General features: G+C 35.8%; 1 protein-coding gene across 5 annotated transcripts in view; it reads right to left on the reverse strand.

Moving 5' to 3' along the window:
• Positions 1-5543: 5543 nt before the first annotated feature.
• sec24b (SEC24 homolog B, COPII coat complex component) overlaps positions 5544-22029 on the reverse strand; it is a 29933-nt gene continuing 13447 nt past the window's right edge. For 3 of the 5 annotated variants that reach the window (XM_067392902.1, XM_067392768.1, XM_067392838.1), the window contains 14 exons: positions 21862-21974; positions 21656-21774; positions 18864-18919; positions 18466-18672; positions 17140-17263; positions 16894-17052; positions 15570-15743; positions 15145-15255; positions 13340-13515; positions 13038-13175; positions 11872-11976; positions 11698-11790; positions 8000-8103; positions 5545-6546 (listed from right to left, as the gene is read on the reverse strand). In XM_067392902.1, the coding sequence (XP_067249003.1) occupies positions 6432-6546; positions 8000-8103; positions 11698-11790; positions 11872-11976; positions 13038-13175; positions 13340-13515; positions 15145-15255; positions 15570-15743; positions 16894-17052; positions 17140-17263; positions 18466-18672; positions 18864-18919; positions 21656-21774; positions 21862-21974 (1794 nt within the window). In that variant the 3' untranslated portion in view covers positions 5545-6431. Of the gene's footprint in view, positions 6547-7999; positions 8104-11697; positions 11791-11871; positions 11977-13037; positions 13176-13339; positions 13516-15144; positions 15256-15569; positions 15744-16893; positions 17053-17139; positions 17264-18465; positions 18673-18863; positions 18920-21655; positions 21775-21861; positions 21975-22029 lie in introns of all 5 variants that reach the window. The other 2 variants (XM_067392694.1, XM_067392618.1) reach the window with 1 other exon arrangement.

The following is a 22029-nucleotide window of genomic DNA, read 5'->3' on the forward strand; positions in this document are numbered from 1 at the left end:
GGCTTGCTTCCTAATCTGGTTGTCTAATAAATCTGACCAATATTACAAATATTGCTGATGAATTGTTCCTCTTTTGTAATGTGCTATGGATAAGTGTCAGCTTAATGCATAATTGCAAGTTGTAGATCCAAAGCACAAGACCTGAAGAAGAGAGAGGAGAAACATGCTTGGATCATGAAAAGGGAAAATGTGGTCATTTATCTGGGCAGGAGGAAACGTGTGACATCATTCCCATAAAATATCAAGGAGTTCTATAATAGAAAAGAGGCCAACAACAGAAGAAAGTGTGTGTGTGTGTGTGTGTGTGTGTGTGTGTGTGTAAGTAGTGTCTGTCCTGCTCAAGATGACCACTTGCTTGATAAAAATTAATAAAAGAAAAGATCATCCCCAACCCCTTCACAAAAAAAAAAAAAAAAAACTGACCTCAATTAAAGCAAGGACTAAACAACTGTTTAACAACTATTTTAAAACTGTTTAATGAAAATAATACATATACGTTTTTGTTACATTCCATTGTTAGCTTTTTTGTATTGTACTCTTGAGAATGTTTTGCATATGTATTTGTATATCTGCTTTTATACAAAACAATCACATCAATCTGATACACATTCAATATACAACAGTAACAGCAATAACAGCAGCAGCAGTGATAACCAACAGCAGCAGCAATAAAAGCATCATCAGCAGCAGCAACAACAGCAATAACAATAAAAGCAGCGGCAATAACAACAGCAGCAGCATCAATAACCAACAGCATCAGCAATAATAAACAGCAGCAGCAATAAAATCAGCAGCAGCAACCAACAGCAGCAGCAATAAAAGCAGCAACATCAATAACAGCAACATCAATAACAGCAGCAGCAATAACCAACATCAGCAGCAAAAGCAGCAGCAGCAATAAAAGCAGTAGCAACAATAACAGCAGCAGCATCAATAACCAACAGCAGCAATAACAACAGCAACATCAATAACCAACAACAGTAATAACAATAAAAGCAGCGGCAATAACAACAGCAGCAGCATCAATAACCAACAGCAGCAGCAATAAGAGCAGCAGCAGCAGCAATAAAAGCAGCAGCAATAACAACAGCAACATCAATAACCAAAAGCAGCAGCAATAACAACAGCAGCAACATCAATAACAACAGCAGCAATAAAAGCATCATCAGCAGCAGCAACAACAGCAATAACAATAAAAGCAGCGGCAATAACAACAGCAGCAGCATCAATAACCAACAGCATCAGCAATAATAAACAGCAGCAGCAATAAAATCAGCAGCAGCAACCAACAGCAGCAGCAATAAAAGCAGCAACATCAATAACAGCAACATCAATAACAGCAGCAGCAATAAAATCAGCAGCAGCAATAACAACAGCAGCAATAACAATAAAAGCAGCGGCAATAACAACAGCAGCAGCAATAATAAACAGCAGCAGCAATAAAAGCAGCAACATCAATAACAGCAACATCAATAACAGCAGCAGCAATAACAGCAGCAGCAATAACAACAGCAGCAATAACAATAAAAGCAGCGGCAATAACAACAGCAGCAGCAATAACAACAGCATCAGCAATAATAAACAGCAGCAGCAATAAAAGCAGCAACATCAATAACAGCAACATCAATAACAGCAGCAGCAATAACAGCAGCAGCAATAACAACAGCAGCAATAACAATAAAAGCAGCGGCAATGACAACAGCAGCAGCAATAACAACAACAGCATCAGCAATAATAAACAGCAGCAGCAATAAAAGCAGCAACATCAATAACAGCAACATCAATAACAGCAGCAGCAATAACCAACATCAGCAACATCAATAACAGCAGCAGCAATAACCAACATCAGCAGCAAAAGCAGCAGCAGCAATAAAAGCAGTAGCAACAATAACAGCAGCAGCATCAATAACCAACAGCAGCAATAACAATAAAAGCAGCGGCAATAACAACAGCAGCAGCATCAATAACCAACAACAGTAATAACAATAAAAGCAGCGGCAATAACCAACAGCAGCAGCAATAAGAGCAGCAGCAGCAATAGCAGCAGCAGCAATAAGAGCAGCAGCAGCAGCAATAAAAGCAGCAGCAATAACAACAGCAACATCAATAACCAAAAGCAGCAGCAATAATAAACAGCAGCAGCAATAAAAGCAGCAACATCAATAACCAAAAGCAGCAGCAATAACAACAGCAACATCAATAACCAAAAGCAGCAGCAATAAAAGCAGCAACATCAATAACCAAAAGCAGCAGCAATAACAACAGCAACATCAATAACCAACAGCAGCAGCAATAAAAGCAGCAACATCAATAACCAAAAGCAGCAGCAATAACAACAGCAACATCAATAACCAACAGCAGCAGCAATAATAAACAGCAGCAGCAATAAAAGCAGCAACATCAATAACCAAAAGCAGCAGCAATAACAACAGCAACATCAATAACCAACAGCAGCAGCAATAATAAACAGCAGCAGCAATAAAAGCAGCAACATCAATAACCAAAAGCAGCAGCAATAACAACAGCAACATCAATAACCAACAGCAGCAGCAATAACAGCAGCAGCAGCAACAATAACAGCAGCAGCAATAAAAGCAGTAGCAACAATAACAGCAGAAACAGAAACAGCAGCAATAAAAGCAACAGCAATAAAAGCAGCAGCAGCAATAACAACAGCAACATCAATAACCAACAGCAGCAGCAATAATAAACAGCAGCAGCAATAAAAGCATCAGCAGCAGCAATAACCAACATCAGCAATAAAAGCAGCAGCAGCAATAAAAGCAGCAGCAGCAATAACAATAAAAGCAGCAGCAGCAGCAATAACAGCAGAAACAGCAGCAGCAGCTATAACAATAAAAGCAGCAGCAGCAATAACAGCAGAAACAGCAGCAGCACAGCAGATCTATTCCACCAAGACCAAACATGTCAACATTGACATCAATCATATCCATTACCATGCCAAACACTCAGTTGTCATGACAGAAATACATTTATGTGTAGTTTATGTACTTTCTGCATTAGTTCAATCATAGTATTTGCTAATAAGAAAAGTCTTTAAACTTTAACTTCAACTTTACAAATACGTGATAACGTGATGCAGTCTGTCAATGACTTTGAGCCTAGAACATGCGCTCCGTCACTAAACAAGCCTGCAGAGAGTCCCATAGGTGTGTCTCACTTTCACCAAATAAAAGACCCTCTGTACAAGTGAGTAAGTGTGTGTGTGTGTGTGTGTGTGTGTGTGTGTGTGTGTGTGTGTGTGTGTGTGTGTGTGTGTGTGTGTGTGTGTGTGTGTGTGTGTGTGTTAAAACTCTGTAGGGGAGGAAACGTTTTTCCATCTACAGCAAGCCATGAACCTCCTGCGTGCTCCCACAATTCATCAAACCTTTAGATTTACATTTTAAACCAATGACTGCCAATAGTCAGCTTAGATAAGACCTAAACACATGCTTTCTTTCACATTACCACCATGTGCATGAGAACAATAATCTTTTTAGACACTTTTCAGGACTGTGTCGACACTTGGGGCCATTTTTGAGTCTCATTTTCAATCTTAATGAAGCGTCACGTGCGTTTTGGACCAGTGTGACAGAGCCAGTGTTTATGGTGCATTACCCATGACTGCATGAATCACGAATGGACCCTTATATCACTCTTCATCACAAACTCTTGATGGCCTTCATTTGACACTGTTTTATGGCACTTTCAAAACTGTAGATTGAGGCAGGACTTAAACTGTTATAGTGTTGCATTTCACTTTCAAAGGGTAACTTTTCAAAGTGTACCTATATGTGAGTCACATGACTGTCTTCTCATTGGTCAGAGCACAGCTGTCCTCATAGCATCATGAAGATGGATTGACAGGTTAACTCCACAGGATTCTTGTGGCTTTACCTGTAGCTGTACTTAGTAGAATTTTACACACAAATATGAATCAATAACAATCTGAGCATTGGAAAGATATTCAGAGTCACAGAACAGTTGAAATATTCTCAAAGAAGGATGTAATGTCCTATTTTTTGTCTTTCTTGTGGCTAATTATGGGCTGATAAGGAATAGAAAGAATAATGATCATGCACACTTTCGTCTTCAGTAAGACTAAACAAAAGCATTTTATTTTCCTCCCTGCATTGTTTCTCTACTTGTAGTGGCTTTTCAGACCAGGAAACAAGAAAAGTGTTTTGCTTTCACCCTCTTTTTGATCATATTTCACTGAGCCAGAGGGAAATCCCTGTTCATAATTTTAATTTAGGCACTTGATATATTTAATAAGAATACTAATGTGATTACAGAGAAAAAAGTGCACCCATTTCTGCTTCATCAGAGGAAATTAAATAAAAATGTTGTTATTGTTAACTGAAACTATCAAATTTGTTTTCATTGAAATAAAACAAAAATATTGGAGCTTAATAGAAAAATATATATAATTTAACTGAAATAAAACAATTTGAAGAATTAAAATGATTGAAAATAAAATATTTTAAAAAATAATAATAAATGACAAAAGCCAAAATGACATACAAAAATAAAACAAAATACTATAATAGTATATAAATAATACTGTAATAACAATGCTTTATTATAAATGGAGCAGTCTGATTGGATATTTTAAAATTCCATTTTTATATATTAATTAATTTAATTAGGCTGTCAATGCAAATGGGTCAATGACGTGACAGGTCATTATTTTGTACAAAGGCTTTAATAATAATAAAAAACAAAGATATAACACCCAAAGTTTGTAAGGTAGTTCAATTAGACCTCTTTTATTGAATCCAAAAGGTTTTAATTATATTTTGCTATATATAAAGGTATTTTAAAGATTCTGAAGTGTCAAAATTGTGATCAAAATATCTTAAAATCAAATGAATGTGTATATATATTTTTTTATTCTGGCATGATTTTATAACATCATATATCAACATAGTGCAAAATGGTATTAAAATTGTGTGTAGAAGTTGTTGCTTTGTTATGAGAAAGAATGTCTGGAAAAAATAATTTCATTGATGTCATTTGGAGTAACCGATATAAAGGGACCATTTTGGATCAAGTCATGCGGTCAGTATCATGTGACAGGATGTGACATCATTCAAACACCTGCAAAGGGCCACATGGTCACAAAGTAGCTCTTAACTTTTTGAAAAATTCATGTTTTCTGTTGCTCATAAGCATGTCCCGAAACATTAGGCCATTCGGTACAACTGCTATAAAACATGGAAAATGTTGTAATATTTTAAAAACTTGTACTAAATATAAAATGTTTGACTGTCCTTTTGCAAGCTAGATATCAGCCTGTTAGAATTGTTTGAAAATATCATAATTCAGTATAACCAAAAGTGTCATTTGGTAAAACCGAAATCTTGGTTGAACTGAATGACTTTTTGGAGACAAATTTTGTCCAACTTGTAAAAAATGACAAAAGCGGTGTTAACTGATTATAAAAACCACAATCTCATTGTTAACACTTAATAAAACTTCAAAATTAATTATGTCTCCAATTATGTCTCCATACACAGCAGAACATGAATCAAACACCCACAACTAGAATTATCATTTCATTTTATTCAATAAGCTTGTCATAAATTATAGCACATTAAAATATTTTTTGTTGAGAGTTACAAAGTGGATAGCAACATTTGTTGGTGGCCTGATCCGTTTTCCCAAAGAAAACAATGCATTGTCAGCGAGGAACATCGTAGCTTCATTAACGTTTCAAGCAGCTTATGACGAGAGGAGAATCGAGCAGCCACTGTTGAGTCTACGCTGGATGAAGACAGATGAATTATTACACCATCACGATGGACACGGTTCCACAAGTCACATTATAAGGAGAGGAAAGGTGGACATTGGGAGAGTGACACGAGGAGAACATCAGGACTCAAAGCAAATTAAAAAAAGGACAGTGTCTATGAGCGGATGCTGTGGAGTGATTCATAATATGCAACAAACAAGTTTTCATGTATTAAAAACTCAAATAAATGCTCACAATGATTCTGCCGACGGAAACAAACGCGATTATTTGGTGTGAAACATACAGAAAAATGAACACAGAAAAAATGTCCACTGCTGCGTCTGGCTACTCATGATGATGGCTGAATATGAACGGGTAGTAAGCAGGTGGGAATGATTGAAAACAGCTTGTTCAGTGTCTCTATGTGCAGTCCAGTCTACTACGTTTCATCTTTGTCCTATGCTCTTCCTTTTTTGCCATTATAGTCCATTAATCATTTACTTTTTAACTTCTTTTACCCTTAATTGTCTCTAAGCACTCCCTCCCCCAGACGAGCCACAGGCTGTGATTGGCTGGTGGGGCCAGGGGGCGTGTCTCTGCCTCTCTGCGGTCCAATCAAAGAACTCCCTGCTAAAGCTGAGCCGCGGAACAGAAGCTAGCTGTAACCCTGGGGCCGGTTCTAGGGGGTTCTTCCATTCTACTTCGACATCTGCTGCTGAACGTGAAGCAAGAACTCGTAATAAGAGAAGGCAGATTCAGTGCGGTCCTCCACGAGGTGCTGGAAAAAACTGGTCTTGGCCGAGGCGTCGTCCCTGGAGAAAGACAATGCTTCATGAGTCAACATGAGATCAAACTTTGCTATATTTAATTGTGAATCGTGTAATAATGCATGTGTCTTCTAAACTACTATCAAAATGTGCAAATGTGGTTTTTGTTGAGTATCATATTTGAAACATCAGGCTCATATAGTATGATATATTGAGACTATGGAGCTCAAAAATTTCATTTTCAAAATTTCATTCAGAGGCCCAAAAATGAGCAAAAATATATCGGCCACCATTATCGGTATCGGCTGATATGTGTTCATTTTTAATGTTATCATTAATCGGCCTGATAAGAAAATTTGGCCAATATATATTAAAACTGCTACATATTATTTCCTTCAGCCGAGACACTTCAGATGCACACTGTCCGCAATTATGGTTTTGAAAATTGCTTGAAATATAATTGAAATCACTTCAAAAAGGAAAATACAGTGCAACGTACAGCGCAAGTCTGTCATATAGGCTACATAATATTATAATTGTGTTTGGGACATAGCTTTTAATGGTGAGACTTTTGTTTTTGTAATCTGGCTCTCAAAAACATTTTGATTTAAATTTAATCGGCTGACATATCGGTTATCGGCTTTCAAATATAAAGTAGTATAGGTATAGGCCAAAATGTTCATATCGTGCAACCCTAATGCTTGTAATGTAAATCAATATAATCTTTCTAACAGTATAGACTATACTTACATAAAATGCATATAAATATCAATATCTGCCAATAATGTCTTAGTAAGATTGATATTTAAATGCTTAGTTTTATGATCAAAGCTCTGTAGTTTTAAAGCATATAATGCAATACATGATGATGATGATTGACAGATGAACAAATGAACCTTCCTCAAAAGCCTGATGATCATATTTGATACTCATGATGTTTCTAAAATAAATAATGTATGGATAATCAAGTAAAACTAAGTTGCTTCAGTCCAATAAGTGTTCATCTTGAAATATTACTAACAATATTAAGTTATTCTTATGTTTGCTTCATAAAAATCAGTGCAGATTTCGAACTGAAGGAGAATGTTTGTACAATTTCACTTGCTGAAAAAGTCTAAACCATCAATCAGACGGACTGGAGATTGTGCGTCACAGGTTTATCAGAAGTTTTGATCGTGTTGATTATTTAGACACCTTAGAAATTTGCATATCAAATATGATACAGTAGGATTTATAAGCTTAAGACACATTAAATCTGAGAGAAACAGATTTCATAACTAACCAATCTAAAATAAACCCTTTCGAAGGAATGTAACTCCCACTGTGAGAGGAGGCAGTCTGTGGATAGTATAAAAACACACCATCCTCCCTCAGGAACAATATGCTGCCCTGTGACTATGAATAACAGGGGTGGAAAGGGAGAGATAAAGCGATTGGGAAAGATGGAGAGGAAGAAAGCTGTAGGGAATTAAGAGAAACAGAGAGAGAGCAGACGTACTTGACCACATGAAAAGCAGGATGGAAGGTTCTAGACTCCAGCAGCCAAGAAATGAAGGCTCGAGTTCGCTCTGAGTACGTCGTCTGCAGCTCTGGAATTTCAGTCTGTCAAACAACAACAACAACAAATATGTTTTCTATTCATTCCTAAAATGTTTCTGTTTTCGTCAGTTGTGCTGCTCTTTTCATTTGATTATTCATTAAAAGATTAATTGTTAATGTTTTATGCCTTCGTTTGATTACCACTGTTTTTGATAACAAATTTGTATTAAATCATAAACAGAATTTCTGGGGGAAAATTCACAGGGACCTATTGTAAAAAAAAAAAAAATTAGGTTGTTAAAGTTTCATGAATCCAATTGATTAAACATGCTTTTTTATTATTAGAATTTATTGAAACTATTAAAAGGGAATCCAGAATAATTAAAATGGAAAACATGGAATTTAGAGGAAATAAAATGGAATTTTGGGGAGAAATAAAATGGATTTCATTAGGGCCCTAAAAAAAAAAGTTAAATTGTATAAGTTTCATGAATACAATTACTTAAATATGCTTTTTGATTACTAAAAAATTTAATTTAACTATTAAAATTGTCTCCAGAATAATTTGGGAAAACATGAAACAGAACTGAGGAAAAATAGAACAGATTTCATAGGGCACTAGGCATGAAGCATCTGGAATATTCAGATGTTTAGGACAGTGGTTTCTGGTGTGAAACGAGTGAAGTATGTGAGGTTTGGTGATACGGGCCCACAAGCCTCTCCAGGGTGAGATAATGTCAGCCGACAGCATTTCAAAATGAAAAACAACTTTGGTTCATGTTCTAATGCTGATCAGAAGCAGCGTCTGTCTTTCATAACTCGAAGAATATGATCGTATGGACAGAGAGGAGTTTGAGAAACACGAGCCACTGTGTGAGTTTGCGGTATGAATGCTGTTTTAATACATAATAGACCATATTCTACTATTCTTTCCCAGATGTTTAATAAAAAAAATGCAAAAAGCCATCATGTTTTTCATGATCATTATTATTAGTAATTTTGTTGAATTTTTTTTGTCATTCTTATTAACTTTTGTTTATTTTTTAAATATGTCTACATAGATTTTTATTGAGTTTTAGTTTATTTAGTTTTAGTTTATTTAGTATTTCAACTTAAATGAAAATTAGAAATGTTTCCTTGGCAACTAGCTGAAATTAAAGGTGCCATCGAACGTTTTTTTACAAGATGTAATATAAGTCTAAGATGTCCCCTGAATGTGTCTGAAGTTTCAGCTCAAAATACCCCATAGATTTTATTAAATTATTTTAGGGCATAATTAGAAATGCGCCGATTCAGGTTGCGGCCCCTTTAAATCTCTCGCTCCCCGCCCTCGGAGCTCGCGCTTGCCTTAAACAGTGCATAAACAAAGTTCACACAGCTAATATAACCCTCAAAATGAATCTTTACAAAGTGTTCGTCATGCTTGCTGCATGCATACATCGGATTATGTGAGTATAGTATTTATTTGGATGTTTACATTTGATTCTGAATGAGTTTGAGGCCGTGATCCATGGCTAATGCTACACTGTTGGAGAGATTTATAAAGAATGAAGTTGTGTTTATGAATTATACAGACTGCAAGTGTTTAATAATGAAAATAGTGACATGACTCTTGTCTCCGTGAATACAGTAAGAAATTATGGTAACTTTAATCACATTTAACAGTACATTAGCAACATGCTAATGAAACATTTAGAAAGACAATTTACAAATATCACTAAAAATATCATGATATCATGGATCATGTCAGTTATTATTGCTCCATCTGCCATTTTTCGCTATTGTTCTTGCTTGCTTACCTAGTCTGATGATTCAGCTGTGCACAGATCCAGATGTTAATACTGGCTGCCCTTGTGTAATGCCTTTCATAATGTTGGGAACATGGGCTGGCATATGAAAATATTGGGGGCATACATATTAATTATCCCGACTGTTACGTAACAGTCGGTGTTATGTTGAGATTCGCCTGTTCTTTGGAGGTCTTTTAAACAAATGAGATTTATATAAGAAGGAGGAAACAATGGAGTTTGAGACTCACTGTATGTCATTTCCATGTACTGAACTCTTGTTATTCAACTATGCCAAGATAAATTCAATTTTTCATTTGAGGGCACTTTTAAATAAGTTTAAGGGTCTGTTTACACGACACTGTTTTCAACTTAAACCAAAATGTTTTATGTGTTTTGGCCGTTCATTTACATGCCAACGTCATGGGGGCCTGAAAATGTAAACTTTTGAAAACGGGTTTTAAAGCACAAGTTTCCGAAAACTGTAACGTTAATGTCTCCGTGTAAACTGCAAAAACGTGAATTTGTGAAAACGGAGACATCATGCTCATGCGTGTTACGTGTTCAGCCTGTAGGCGGGTACTGTTTCTTCACAAAGTGACACTGCCATCTACTGGCCTGGCAGCAGAATACAGTGTTTTTAGTTGTTTTCACAGATCCGTATGAACGGGGATCCTTTTGACAACGTTGTCATCTGTACGTGCAAAACGCAAAAGGAAAAACATTTATGTTTTTAGTACATCTTTGTCATGTAAACATACCCCAAAGTTTTTTAAATTTTATTTCAGTGAGTGTTTATTTTATTTTAAGTAATATTTAGTTAACGGTAATAACCATGGACCATTGACCATCTCTTTCTGACCCTTAAAGGTGTGTTGACACTTGGCAGGTTTGATTTGATATTATTAATGAACTCTGGTGCGATTGCTCTGTTAGAGCGGTTCACTTGAATAAGTGTCACTTGAATAAGTGTCATCAGAATAACGCTGTCATCTGAACTTTGGTGTGCACCAAACAAAAGCAATATTGAAGGGGGAAAGATGGCTGTCGATTCGCTTCCAAACAAACTGTGGTGTGATTTGACTGAAATATGAATGCAACATGGACCAAAGACATCTAAATGAACCAAAAACAGGATGTGATGTCACAAGATGTGACCCTAAAAAGCACAGAATGCCTGGTTCTTCTCGTCAGAGGAGCTTTGTTGCGGTACAGGCGTCGGAGCCGCATCTCCTCGCAGCAGATCTTTGTATGTGTGATGGAGGAATTCCTGCCGCTGTTTTGACTTATTAACTAATTTTATAAGCTCTTTGTGAGCTCTCAGCTGGTAAAAATACCCTCATATGTAAGCACATAAACCGAGCGCACAGCATTGTTTTAGATGTTCGGTGAGTTCTGTTGCAAAATAAAAGCTGCTTTTTTGTATCTTTAGGTTTGGTGTTAAAAATGACAATGTGAACACTAAGCGAATCAGGACTAAAACTATCATTTTCTTTTTTGGTCTGGACCAAAAGAACCCCCCTAAAATTAAACTGGCTCTTTCTGCTACTGTAGCTTTAAGACATCCATATATAAATGACCTCTGCTACGACTGGCACAGTTCAAGCTGTCATTCATTAAACTGCTGAATATTGAACAGGTATCAATAATAGGTCTGAATGCTTGCTAATCTTATGATGCACATCAAATGTCTGATTATTCAAGAGCTTAGTTTCAAATAAATGGTCTGAAAGAAAGTGTGTATGTCTTTTTACAAAAGAGCAAGAAAAATCCTGTTTCCCACATGATATGTCACCTTTAACATAATTGAGTGAAAGAAGATGCATGTGGAAAATGGAAAACAAAAAGTTCACCAACGAGAGACACTCACCATGTTGGACGGTAAGGATGCATAATTGGGGTAGCCCAACACATCACGTATGAACATCTCGTTACAGCACTTCCCTACCCACAAATACATGACCTACAGGGCAAAGGGCAGAAATCACAGTGAGAGAAGATTTTGCTTCACAACATTGCTCTGTCTTTGTAGAGATATACTCACGCTGCCACAGTCCATGAGAAACGCTCCTTCTCTAGTGAGCTTCTCTGCTGTGAGCTGCAGTAAGGGAGGCTGAGGAATCACAGAGTCATTCAGATGCAGCGCCGCCTAGAGGACAGACAAAACACATCAATCTATTCAGTCTAAACTCAAACTTCACCCTTACTGGCCATTTTTTAAAAACTAAAACCAATTTAGTTGATTTATCAGATTGATAAAGGATGTTAGCACTTAAAGAAAAAGCATCATAGAAATAAGCATAAAGCAAAAATTTCCTTGAGTTGTTTTTGTTTATTGCAGTGCACCAGCTAAAACTGTAATTTATCTTTTTGTCACGAGTCTCTACATGATAAATTGAACCAACACCACTTTAATATGCTGATTTGGTGCTCAATTATAAAAAATTGTTCTTATTAATGTTCTTGCTGCTTGATGAATCTTTTTCTTTGCTGAACAGAATGTTCAAAAAGGAAGAGTTTTCTTTTAAATAGAAATCTTTTGTAACATTATAAATGTCTTTACTGTCACATTTAATGCATTTTCTTGCTGAATAAATGCATTTTTTTTATCTTTCTTACCCCAAACTTTTAAATGGTAGTTTATCAGTTTCCAAAAAATGATTTCTGAAGGATCATGTGACACTAAGTCACATGTAATGATGCTGAAAATTCAGCTTTGATCACAGGAAAAAATTACATCTTAAAATATATTCACATAGAAAACAGTTCTTTTAAAATTGTAATATTTCACAATATCACTGTTTTTAGTGTATCTTTGATCAAATAAATTCGGTAGTGTAGATATTTTTAAGAACTTTCTAAGTAGTGGAAAATGTTAACAGGAGGAAAAGTAAATCAATATTATCATCTATTCAAGGTTTTAAGGAAAAAATGTGTTTGATGTTCATGCTTATATTACTGTAGTATGAGTATGTTATGTCTATGCATGTTAGTCATATAGTGACGCTTTTCATACAAAGCAATTTACAAAAAACGAATAATACTGCAACTAATTAAAGGGTCAGCGCTCCCTGAATAATCCGGGATTAAATGTGTTCAGTGGTAACAGATGGTGATAAGGAGCATTAATTTTGAGGGATGGACTCTACAACCTCATCCTGGTAAATCACATGTACCATTATAAACCACACCTGTATGAATGTGCGTTACCTGTTCGGTCATGTTGTCGATGCGGTACAGGTCCGGATGAACCATACGCATGATCTGATGCAGCGGCTGACTCTTGAACTCACACATGGAAAACACTCGCTCATCCAGACGGGTGCTGGTACCAGTTCGCAGAGCTTTCTGCAGGACGAAACAAGAAAACATATGAAATATACTGAATTTACAGCATTTTAAATACACTTTTCCCCTAAAGAACAGATTTCTATGATCCGTTTCATTGCTTTTGAATGAAGTGCGGTTAGTCACTGAATCTCTGGTGGTGTATGTGCATACAGCACCCCCACCTGTTTGAGCAGGGCAAGTACATATAGAGGGAACAGACGTAGGGCAGCGGGGGCGATCAGGCCGGAGGGCTGGATGTTTGAGCCATTTGCGCGATACGCTGTTAAACAATCCACCACAGCATTGACTAACGCGTCCCTCGCATCAGACAGACTGGATGAGATGGAGCGATCGATAGCTGCAAAGAGACACATGAAGAGAGGTTATGTTTCTAGCAAGCAAAACAAACAGAAATCTTTTGCATTATTATTATTAATTTTTTTTTTATGTGTGTGTGTGTGTGTGTTAGAAGGTATTTTCTATGCCAGTGTCAAAGATGAATATCTGCTTAGAAATCTGTACAGACAATAAAGTTAAACTAAACTAAGCTAACTGTTGTCTTTTACTGCATATGATAATTCACACTCAGAAAGTAGAACTGAAATGATATTCATTACAAGATGATGAGTTAAAACATTACACAGTGCACCTGGAGACTGTGTTAAAATATCTCGTTCTCATGAACTCAACCTCGCGTTTCGTCTCGAGCTACCCGTAGGTATGTGACGGTATCAAATTTTCATGTTGCGATTAATTGATGAAGCTTTTATCACGGTATACGGTATTATCAGGATATTAAAATAAGTTGCAAAACCATTTTTGTCATAGTTTAATAGGTTTAAGGACTCTTTTTGTAATAAAACAAAAACAACTGACTGAATTTCAAACAGATTAAAATGCAAAAGTATTAGGCTATAAAGAACAAAAGATAACATTTTACTCTAATGCATTAACTAAGATTAAGCAATAGCTACATTTGTTACAGAAAGTGTTATTTTTTGTTAATGTTAGTTTAGAAACACAACTGATCATTGTTAGTTTTATCTCAGGTCTATTAAATAAGTTATTTTGATTTTAGTAATGTTATTAAATAGTAACTAAGAAATTAACATTAAATAATAATAATTAATACTTTATAAGTATTTTTATTGTCAGTGTAGTGATAACGAATTAACATGTTAACTAATGAAGCTGTATGTTTTCAAAGTTTTACTAAACAATAACAAATAATCAGAACAATTCTAATCATTAGGGCATGTTGTAGTCCAGATTAAAATATAAAAATGTTTAGGTTTGAAAATAAATATCCTTTTAAGTCTTTTTTAAGTATTCAGTATTTGGTGCTGTGATGAACAACACTGAGATTACAAAAAAATGAATGACTGTTTGAAGCATTTTAAAAACTTCACTAGCGCAGTTACTTTGTTTGCACGGTTTCCGTGGTAACCGCTGCACGCTGCTGTTCCATCAGCGCCCTCTGCTGTCAGAGAGTGAACGCGCACTTTCATTCAGCTCGTCTCCTTCACTGGTTCCGCCATGTGCTTCTCGTGCACGTTGGGATTGTTTACATCTGAGCGCGTGTCCTTTTGACACAGAATACAGCGGTGTTGTGCAGTTTATATGATTGATGGGTAAAGTATTCTTAATTGCCTTATAAAAAAATTAATAATTGGTAATAAATTATTATTTACGGTATTCTGAAGTGCCGACGATTACAATATCGTGCATATTCATTATCGCAATTTATCGCATTACTGAATATCGGCACAAGTCTAGCTACCCGTCTCGTCATACCCCTAATTGACATATTAATCAATTATCAAAGTAATCATTAGTTGCAGTCCTACCATAAATACAGTGTGATTTCAAACTGATACATACATACATACTAGAAACACAATATACACATACTAGCTACAGAACATTGTTCACAATGTATTGACATTGCATTCGTCACTTAAAATGTCAATGTGTTTGTTCTACTCACCCATGTTGGCCAGCAGGCATGAGATGGCCTGGATATCCGCTCCAGCAAACACTTCACTCAACTGACTGACCACCGGCAGACACAGAGTGTGCACTCGGATTCGACGTTTACCTGTCAATCATAAATATATATCAATCAGACAAAATCTCACTTAGCTGACAGACCACTTCCACAGTAGTGTCGGGTCCGAGTCCAAGTTTGAGTGGGAGATGTCTTGTTATCTTATTTTTGTTGTAATTTTGTTTTATCTTTCACGTTACACATAACATCAATTCAGCTGTATTCAGAACAATTGTCCGAGTCTGTGACAAGTCCACTCGAGTGCATCCGAGGTCATTCATAATTGCAGTCTGAATCCAAGTACCCAAAACTATTCCATAGACTATCCAAACTGGACTAGAGTAAATGTGCACACACTCATTTACCTTTGCTTGATGTGTAAAGAAGAGCCGCTTGAAAACAAGCAAGCGATGTATCGGCTAAACTCTCCTCGATGGACATCTGCACTGCGAAACCAGAGTCCGGGTTCACGTTGGCCAGAGACAGCAAATCAGTGGAGCGCACAAAGAAGTTGCCATGGAAAGTGTGGATGGACAAGCCTGTTGACCAATCAGAGAAAGTGTCACTAAAAAAAAGATAGTACCGTACAGTATTCTCTAATTTTCAAACACTTGTTCAATTCAATTCAATTCAAATTTATTTGTATAGCGCTTTTCACGATACATATCATTTCAAAGCAGCTTTACAGAGAATGCATGTCAACATCACAATTTAAAGAATGCATTTAGCAAATAATGTAATAATTTAGGCAATTAATTTTACAATCACTGTTAGTAGTTTAACTGAACGTAGAAGCAATGAGCTCCTGGAAAAATGAATTACATTAACAATAATTAGGATATAGAAATTGTGCAATGTGCATGTTTGTACTTGTTTCTCACATGAGCCTTGTTGTAAATTCTACAGAGATATATGGCCCTAGGAAATCTGTTTTAATTATTCTGGATTCAGTTTAAATGGTTTAATTGAACTTCAATAAATCAAAAACCATGTCTAATAAACAGAATTAAAAAAATATGAATTAAATGTTCAGAAATTATTTAATTTTCTGTGTTCTTTGATACAAATTTATAATCAAAATGGAGGTAATCAGATGAATGCATAAAACTAACAATTTAATCTTAAAAAGTAATCAAATGAAAATTTAAAATTCCTTTTTTGCAAAGGGCTACAACATAATATCACAAAATTGTGATATTCCTTAAAAAAAAAAAAAGTTAATAAATGGTTTTATTTTTTACTAAGAAAAGTACATTCTATTGTACAATAGTATCCTAATATATTTCTGTCGTCAAGTTATTCAAGTTAAACCACACTTTTATTTTGGTGGGTTGTTGTGTAGACCTTTCAGTTTCTGTGTATTTGACGAATTTTATCAAATGAAATGGTGAAAAGCTTGTGAGGTGACTCTGAGAGCAGCTCTGGAGATTAAATCTGTGTGTTTTCTTGACGAAATATTCAGATAACTGCCCATACTACAATTTGATATTGTCAATATTGCACAGCCCTACATTTGATTTACTCCTTCAAATTCCATAACACTATACATTATACAGCAAATTCCATGTTTGCGTAATTAAGCGTTTCCTGCATAGCAGAAATCACAAGGCCCTACAGATACTGGTCAACGGAAGTGTTGATCAAAGCAAACGCAACACAGGATTGGCCAGTGTGTCTCCTCCCCCTCACCTTTGGTGCACCTGATCCTCATGACGGCCTCAAATCCGATCTTTCTGGTAAGATATCGCTGGAGATCCTTCTGGAATTTCTGTCTCTGCGCTGTATTGTGAACGTGATGGAAGGACGGGTAGTAGAAGACACTGCCGGCGGAGTATTTGGACACACACGCTGCACAAGAAGAAAGAAAGGTCTCATCTTAAAACTTTAAGTCACATATCAGAGCTGAGAAAGAACATTGAGTGTGTGTATGTGTACCTAAAGAAGCCAGGTCTGAGTATTGGGAGCTCAGTAAGAACAGATCCACTCCAATCTGCTGTCCAGAACAGTCCAGAGCCAGTTTCTTGTAAAAGTCTGTAGCAGGACCCAAGTGCTGGACATTCTAGACACAAACCAACAAAATCACCCAAAACGCTATTCCCTCAAACATCATACAGTAGCATGATGAATTATCAGGGTTTCAAGACTTTTTAAGACCTGCACAAATAAAATGAATACCATATGTCTTATACAGAGCAAACTCCTACAATCTCAAAATAAATCATATCTCAGATTCTATATATAATGTGTTAATTAATGTTCTTAATCTATGCTTCCTGTGACAGCGCGGCGCAGAAAGAAGTCAACAAGAGTTGAATTAAATGGCAAATACAGTTTGAGCAACCGCAATACCAATAATATCCAGAAAAAATTTATCCATAACGCAGGACTTTTAATTATAAACAAGCCTAAAATACACTGGGACTCGTATTTTGAAATGTCTATGATTTATAGCTGCTCACTGAAAAAGATGAGAGAGATAAAATATGCACTCTTACAACTATCTAAACATCTTACGATAGATAAGATGTGTAGCAAACATAAGCAAACATTGTCATTAATTCATCAATGCTATATCATAAGCAGTTGCTTGGCATAACTGCCGCATAACTTGGCATGTTCATTATGAACTACTTCCTGTTTTTCAGTCCTCTAAAATTATAATTAGGACTTTTGCTATAGCATTTAAAGTAACTATTAATTAAAAACGACAGTGTTTATTATAAATGAATTATCCATGCACATCGTTGATTTAAATTCGTATGCCTTGTAATCTTTAATCAAAATAACTCCTTCTTGCAGCGACATCTCTTCTCTTATCTGATGATGAGGCAACCTGTAACTCATATGAGATCCACTAATAGCAAACCACAACCATTCAATCAATTTCCCATGGACAAAATCAAGCCCCGCCCTACATTTGTTCTTGTTCCAGATGCCGTTTCACTCAGAAGTTGTGCTAGTCTTTTCTTTCCTATTGGGGTGTATATCTGTTTCATGTCGACTTTTTATGACGACTTATAATCAAAGTGAATTTAAGACTTTTGACCCACAGAAACGCTGATTATTTATTGCTGGATCAGAGCTTTTCAGTCATGACTCTAACTGGAAGGCCAATTTTTAAGCTTGTAAATGCCAATTCCCTTATGACTGCTTGAAAAACATCCCATGTTCCAATCACTGAGCATCCACTGATATAAATGTTTGTGTTTATGTAGGATCAGCGTTTGTTAAACTTGAATGATGATGATTCAGGATAGTTACCTTGGTGCTGGATCTGAGGTTGGGGTCTTCCCGCGACTGCAGGAGTCCAGCGCCGAGGGTGGGCAGCTGGGTCTGAAACACAGACACTCGGCCTCCGGTCGGGGACATGAGTTTATATGCTGCCTGCAGAGCCGGACCCAGAGCGCTCTGAGTCTCGCGCGTGTGCGTGAACATCCCCGGCAGAGCGTTCAGCAGGTCCTTCACCAGCTGCGAGCACATGCACAAACACACAGATAACGCAGCTGCAAAAACGGTGTCGCATATCAAAGCTTGTGTGGTACAGAGATATGAAGCCGGGAAATGGGAACACAAACACAGAGATGATCTCTCTCTCACACAGACACACACACAAAGATATGAGGACTTAAAATATAGAGAGGGAATGATAAGATTCAAACCTCTTTACTCTCTTTGAGATTCACCAGCAGACTGTCATGTGTTGGGATGAAAACATCTAAGACAAAAACAAATCTCTCATCAGATTGAGTACAAGAACAATGCATCTCTTTACACAATTATTTGAATTAAAAATTAAAAGGCAATATGACCTTGTGTGATTAATAAATTTAATGAAATACAATAATATTAATTTGTTGCATGCTTCAAAGTAAAAGTGTGGTGGTTTTAGTTTGAAGGGATCTACATGTACTTCAAGCATACTTTTGAGCAAAACAAGCTTAATTTGAAGACAAAAAGGCATCACTTGCTAGTTACCATGTTTAACTACTTCTATTGTCTTGATATTGAAGGAGCAGCAGAAATATGAGACTATATTCTATATATAATTTTGTAGTACAAATTGCAAAATGATTTTTGACCAAATCATGTGGCAAATGCATAAATATTGTCATGAAAATTTCAGGCATTGTGGATTAAAATAAATAAAAATAATAATAAAATAATAATAAAATAAAATAAAATAAAATAAAATAAAATAAAATATTTTATTTTATTTTAAAATAAAATAAAATAAAATAAAATAAAATAAAATAACAGTTACACATACATATTAAGGATGTTGCGGTGATGGATTTTTTCCACCGGTTAATCAACGTGTAAAAAAAACGGTAATCCCGGTGTCACCGGGGTTGCGTGTCGGGGATTTCGGGTGGCCGAAAATGCGGTCGTGCAGACATGCACACGTCTCAATTTACTTTCACTTTAATTAGCGGCAATTCAGTAGCATTTGTTTGAATTAATCATGGGTTAATTAATTTTATTCTTAATAAAAATACACAAAACAATAAAACACTCGCTTGTATTACACACATCTTTATTGCAAAATGAATAATAACTTAACACACCATGCAAAAACTAAACAAAAGAACTTATGAAACACCTTTAATGTGCATTTATTAACACAACGAACCACTGCACACATCGTGCAAGTATCAAACAAGAAATTATATAAAAAAATTTACTATTCGTTAAATAAAGTGCCTGCCTTTTTCAGCAAAAAACAAATCCAAAAATATTTCCAAATAGGTGCTTTTGCATTTCGCTTTGAAACCAGATCTTCCGCCATCTTTTGACAGTTAGATCACCTCACTCTCCTCAAATGATAAATGAAATCGGACACCGGCTGCTGCTTTACTGCGGCGCTCGTTCCGCTTACGCTAAATTACGAAGGCACGTAGTCACTAACTGAATTAAGTGCTTTATTGGTATAGGCTAAAACTTCAACACGATGGGGACGGTGCCGGTGGTCAAGTGCTATGACCGGTAGGTGGGTTAAACACCGTGTATCACCGGTAACACCGACTATCGCAACAAGCCTAATACATATATACACAGAAATATAATAGAGTACTATCAGTTTGGGAAATTAAATTAATTATATACAGTACAGTCCAAAAGTTTGGAACCACTAAGGTTTTTAATGTTTTTAAAAGAAGTTTCGTCTGCTCACCAAGGCTACATTTATTTAATTAAAAATACAGTAAAAACAGTAATATTGTGAAATATTACTACAATTTAAAAGAACTGTGTACTATTTAAATATATTTGACAAAGTAATTTATTCCTGTGATGCAAAGCTGAATTTTCAGCATCATTACTCCAGTCTTCAGTGTCACTTGATCTTTCAGAAATCATTTTAATATGCTGATCTGCTGCTCAATAAACATTTATGATTATTTTCAATGTTGAAAACAGTTGTGTACTTTTTTTTTTTCAGGATTCCTTGATGAATAGAAAGTTCAAAAGAACAGCATTTATCTGAAATACAAAGCTTCTGTAGCATTATACACCACCGTTCAAAAGTTTGGGTTCAGTAAGAATTTTTATTTTTTTGAAAATAATTTAAAGAAATGAATACTTTTATTCAGCAAGGATGCATTAAATCAATCAAAAGTGGCAGTAAAGACATTTATAATGTTACAAAAGATTAGATTTCAGATAAACACTGTTCTTTTGAACTTTATATTCATCAAATAATCCTGAAAAAAAAATATTGTACACAAATATTTTGTACAATTGTACACATTAAATGTTTCTTGAGCAGCAGATCAGCATATTAGAATGATTTCTGAAAGATCATGTGACACTGAAGACTGGAGTAATGATGCTGAAAATTCAGCTTTGCATCACAGGAATAAATTACTTTGTGAAATATATTCAAATAGAAACAGTTATTTTAAATTGTAATAATATTTCACAATATTACTGTTTTTACTGTATTTTTAATTAAATAAATGTAGCCTTGGTGAGCAGACGAAACTTTTTAAAAACATTAAAAATCTTAGTGGTTCCAAAGTTTTGGACTGTACTGTATATATTATTATTTTATAAACATTTTATTTTCTTGTTATAAGAATGAGTAAAAGTGAGGGTCAAAATTTATATTAATATAATTTAGAAATGATATAATACAAATTATATACATTTTCCCACTTTTTCCAGACTATTAGTACTATATTTCTGACAAATGACATTAGAGAGTATGTATTGTAGTGGTGGTGTGCCAATATAGACATGAAAAGCTGCTTCTCATGTAAAAACATAAAAATTATGCCAATTTAATTAACAGATCTAATATAACATCTTGTGTGAAAGTGGCTATTATCAGTCAAAAATGGCAATTTTTTGTGCTAAAACTTTGCTGATTAATTAGATAAAAGCCACTCCTGATGTGCAAAGCTAAAATCAGTGAACACAGAGAAAGAAAAGCAAGAGAATCAGACAGGATTACCATCAATATCAGATACCACGAGCATCTGAGGCTGAGAAAGACCCTCCTGCAGGTTATAGAAGTGGACGGTGCTGTCAAACGTCACAAACCCGATACGTGTACGTGTATCTCCGGGCAACCTGAGACAGAAACAAGTACAAGCCTTGTCATATCTGAGGGCTTCAAATAAACATGCTGTCCGATTTGAGTCCAGGCTTATATCTCACTTTTCTAGGTTGTCCAGTAACGACTGGCAAAACACATTCAGGTAGCCTGACTCCACGGCATTATGGGATACGTCCAACACGAACAGGTACACAGCAGGCTGAGGAGGCCGCAGCTAGAAAAGGAAAGCAAACATGCATGAATATGCAAGCGTAACAGGAACACTGAAG

The sequence above is a fragment of the Chanodichthys erythropterus genome, chromosome 1, assembly GCF_024489055.1.
Source record: "Chanodichthys erythropterus isolate Z2021 chromosome 1, ASM2448905v1, whole genome shotgun sequence".
NCBI lineage: Eukaryota > Metazoa > Chordata > Actinopteri > Cypriniformes > Xenocyprididae > Chanodichthys > Chanodichthys erythropterus.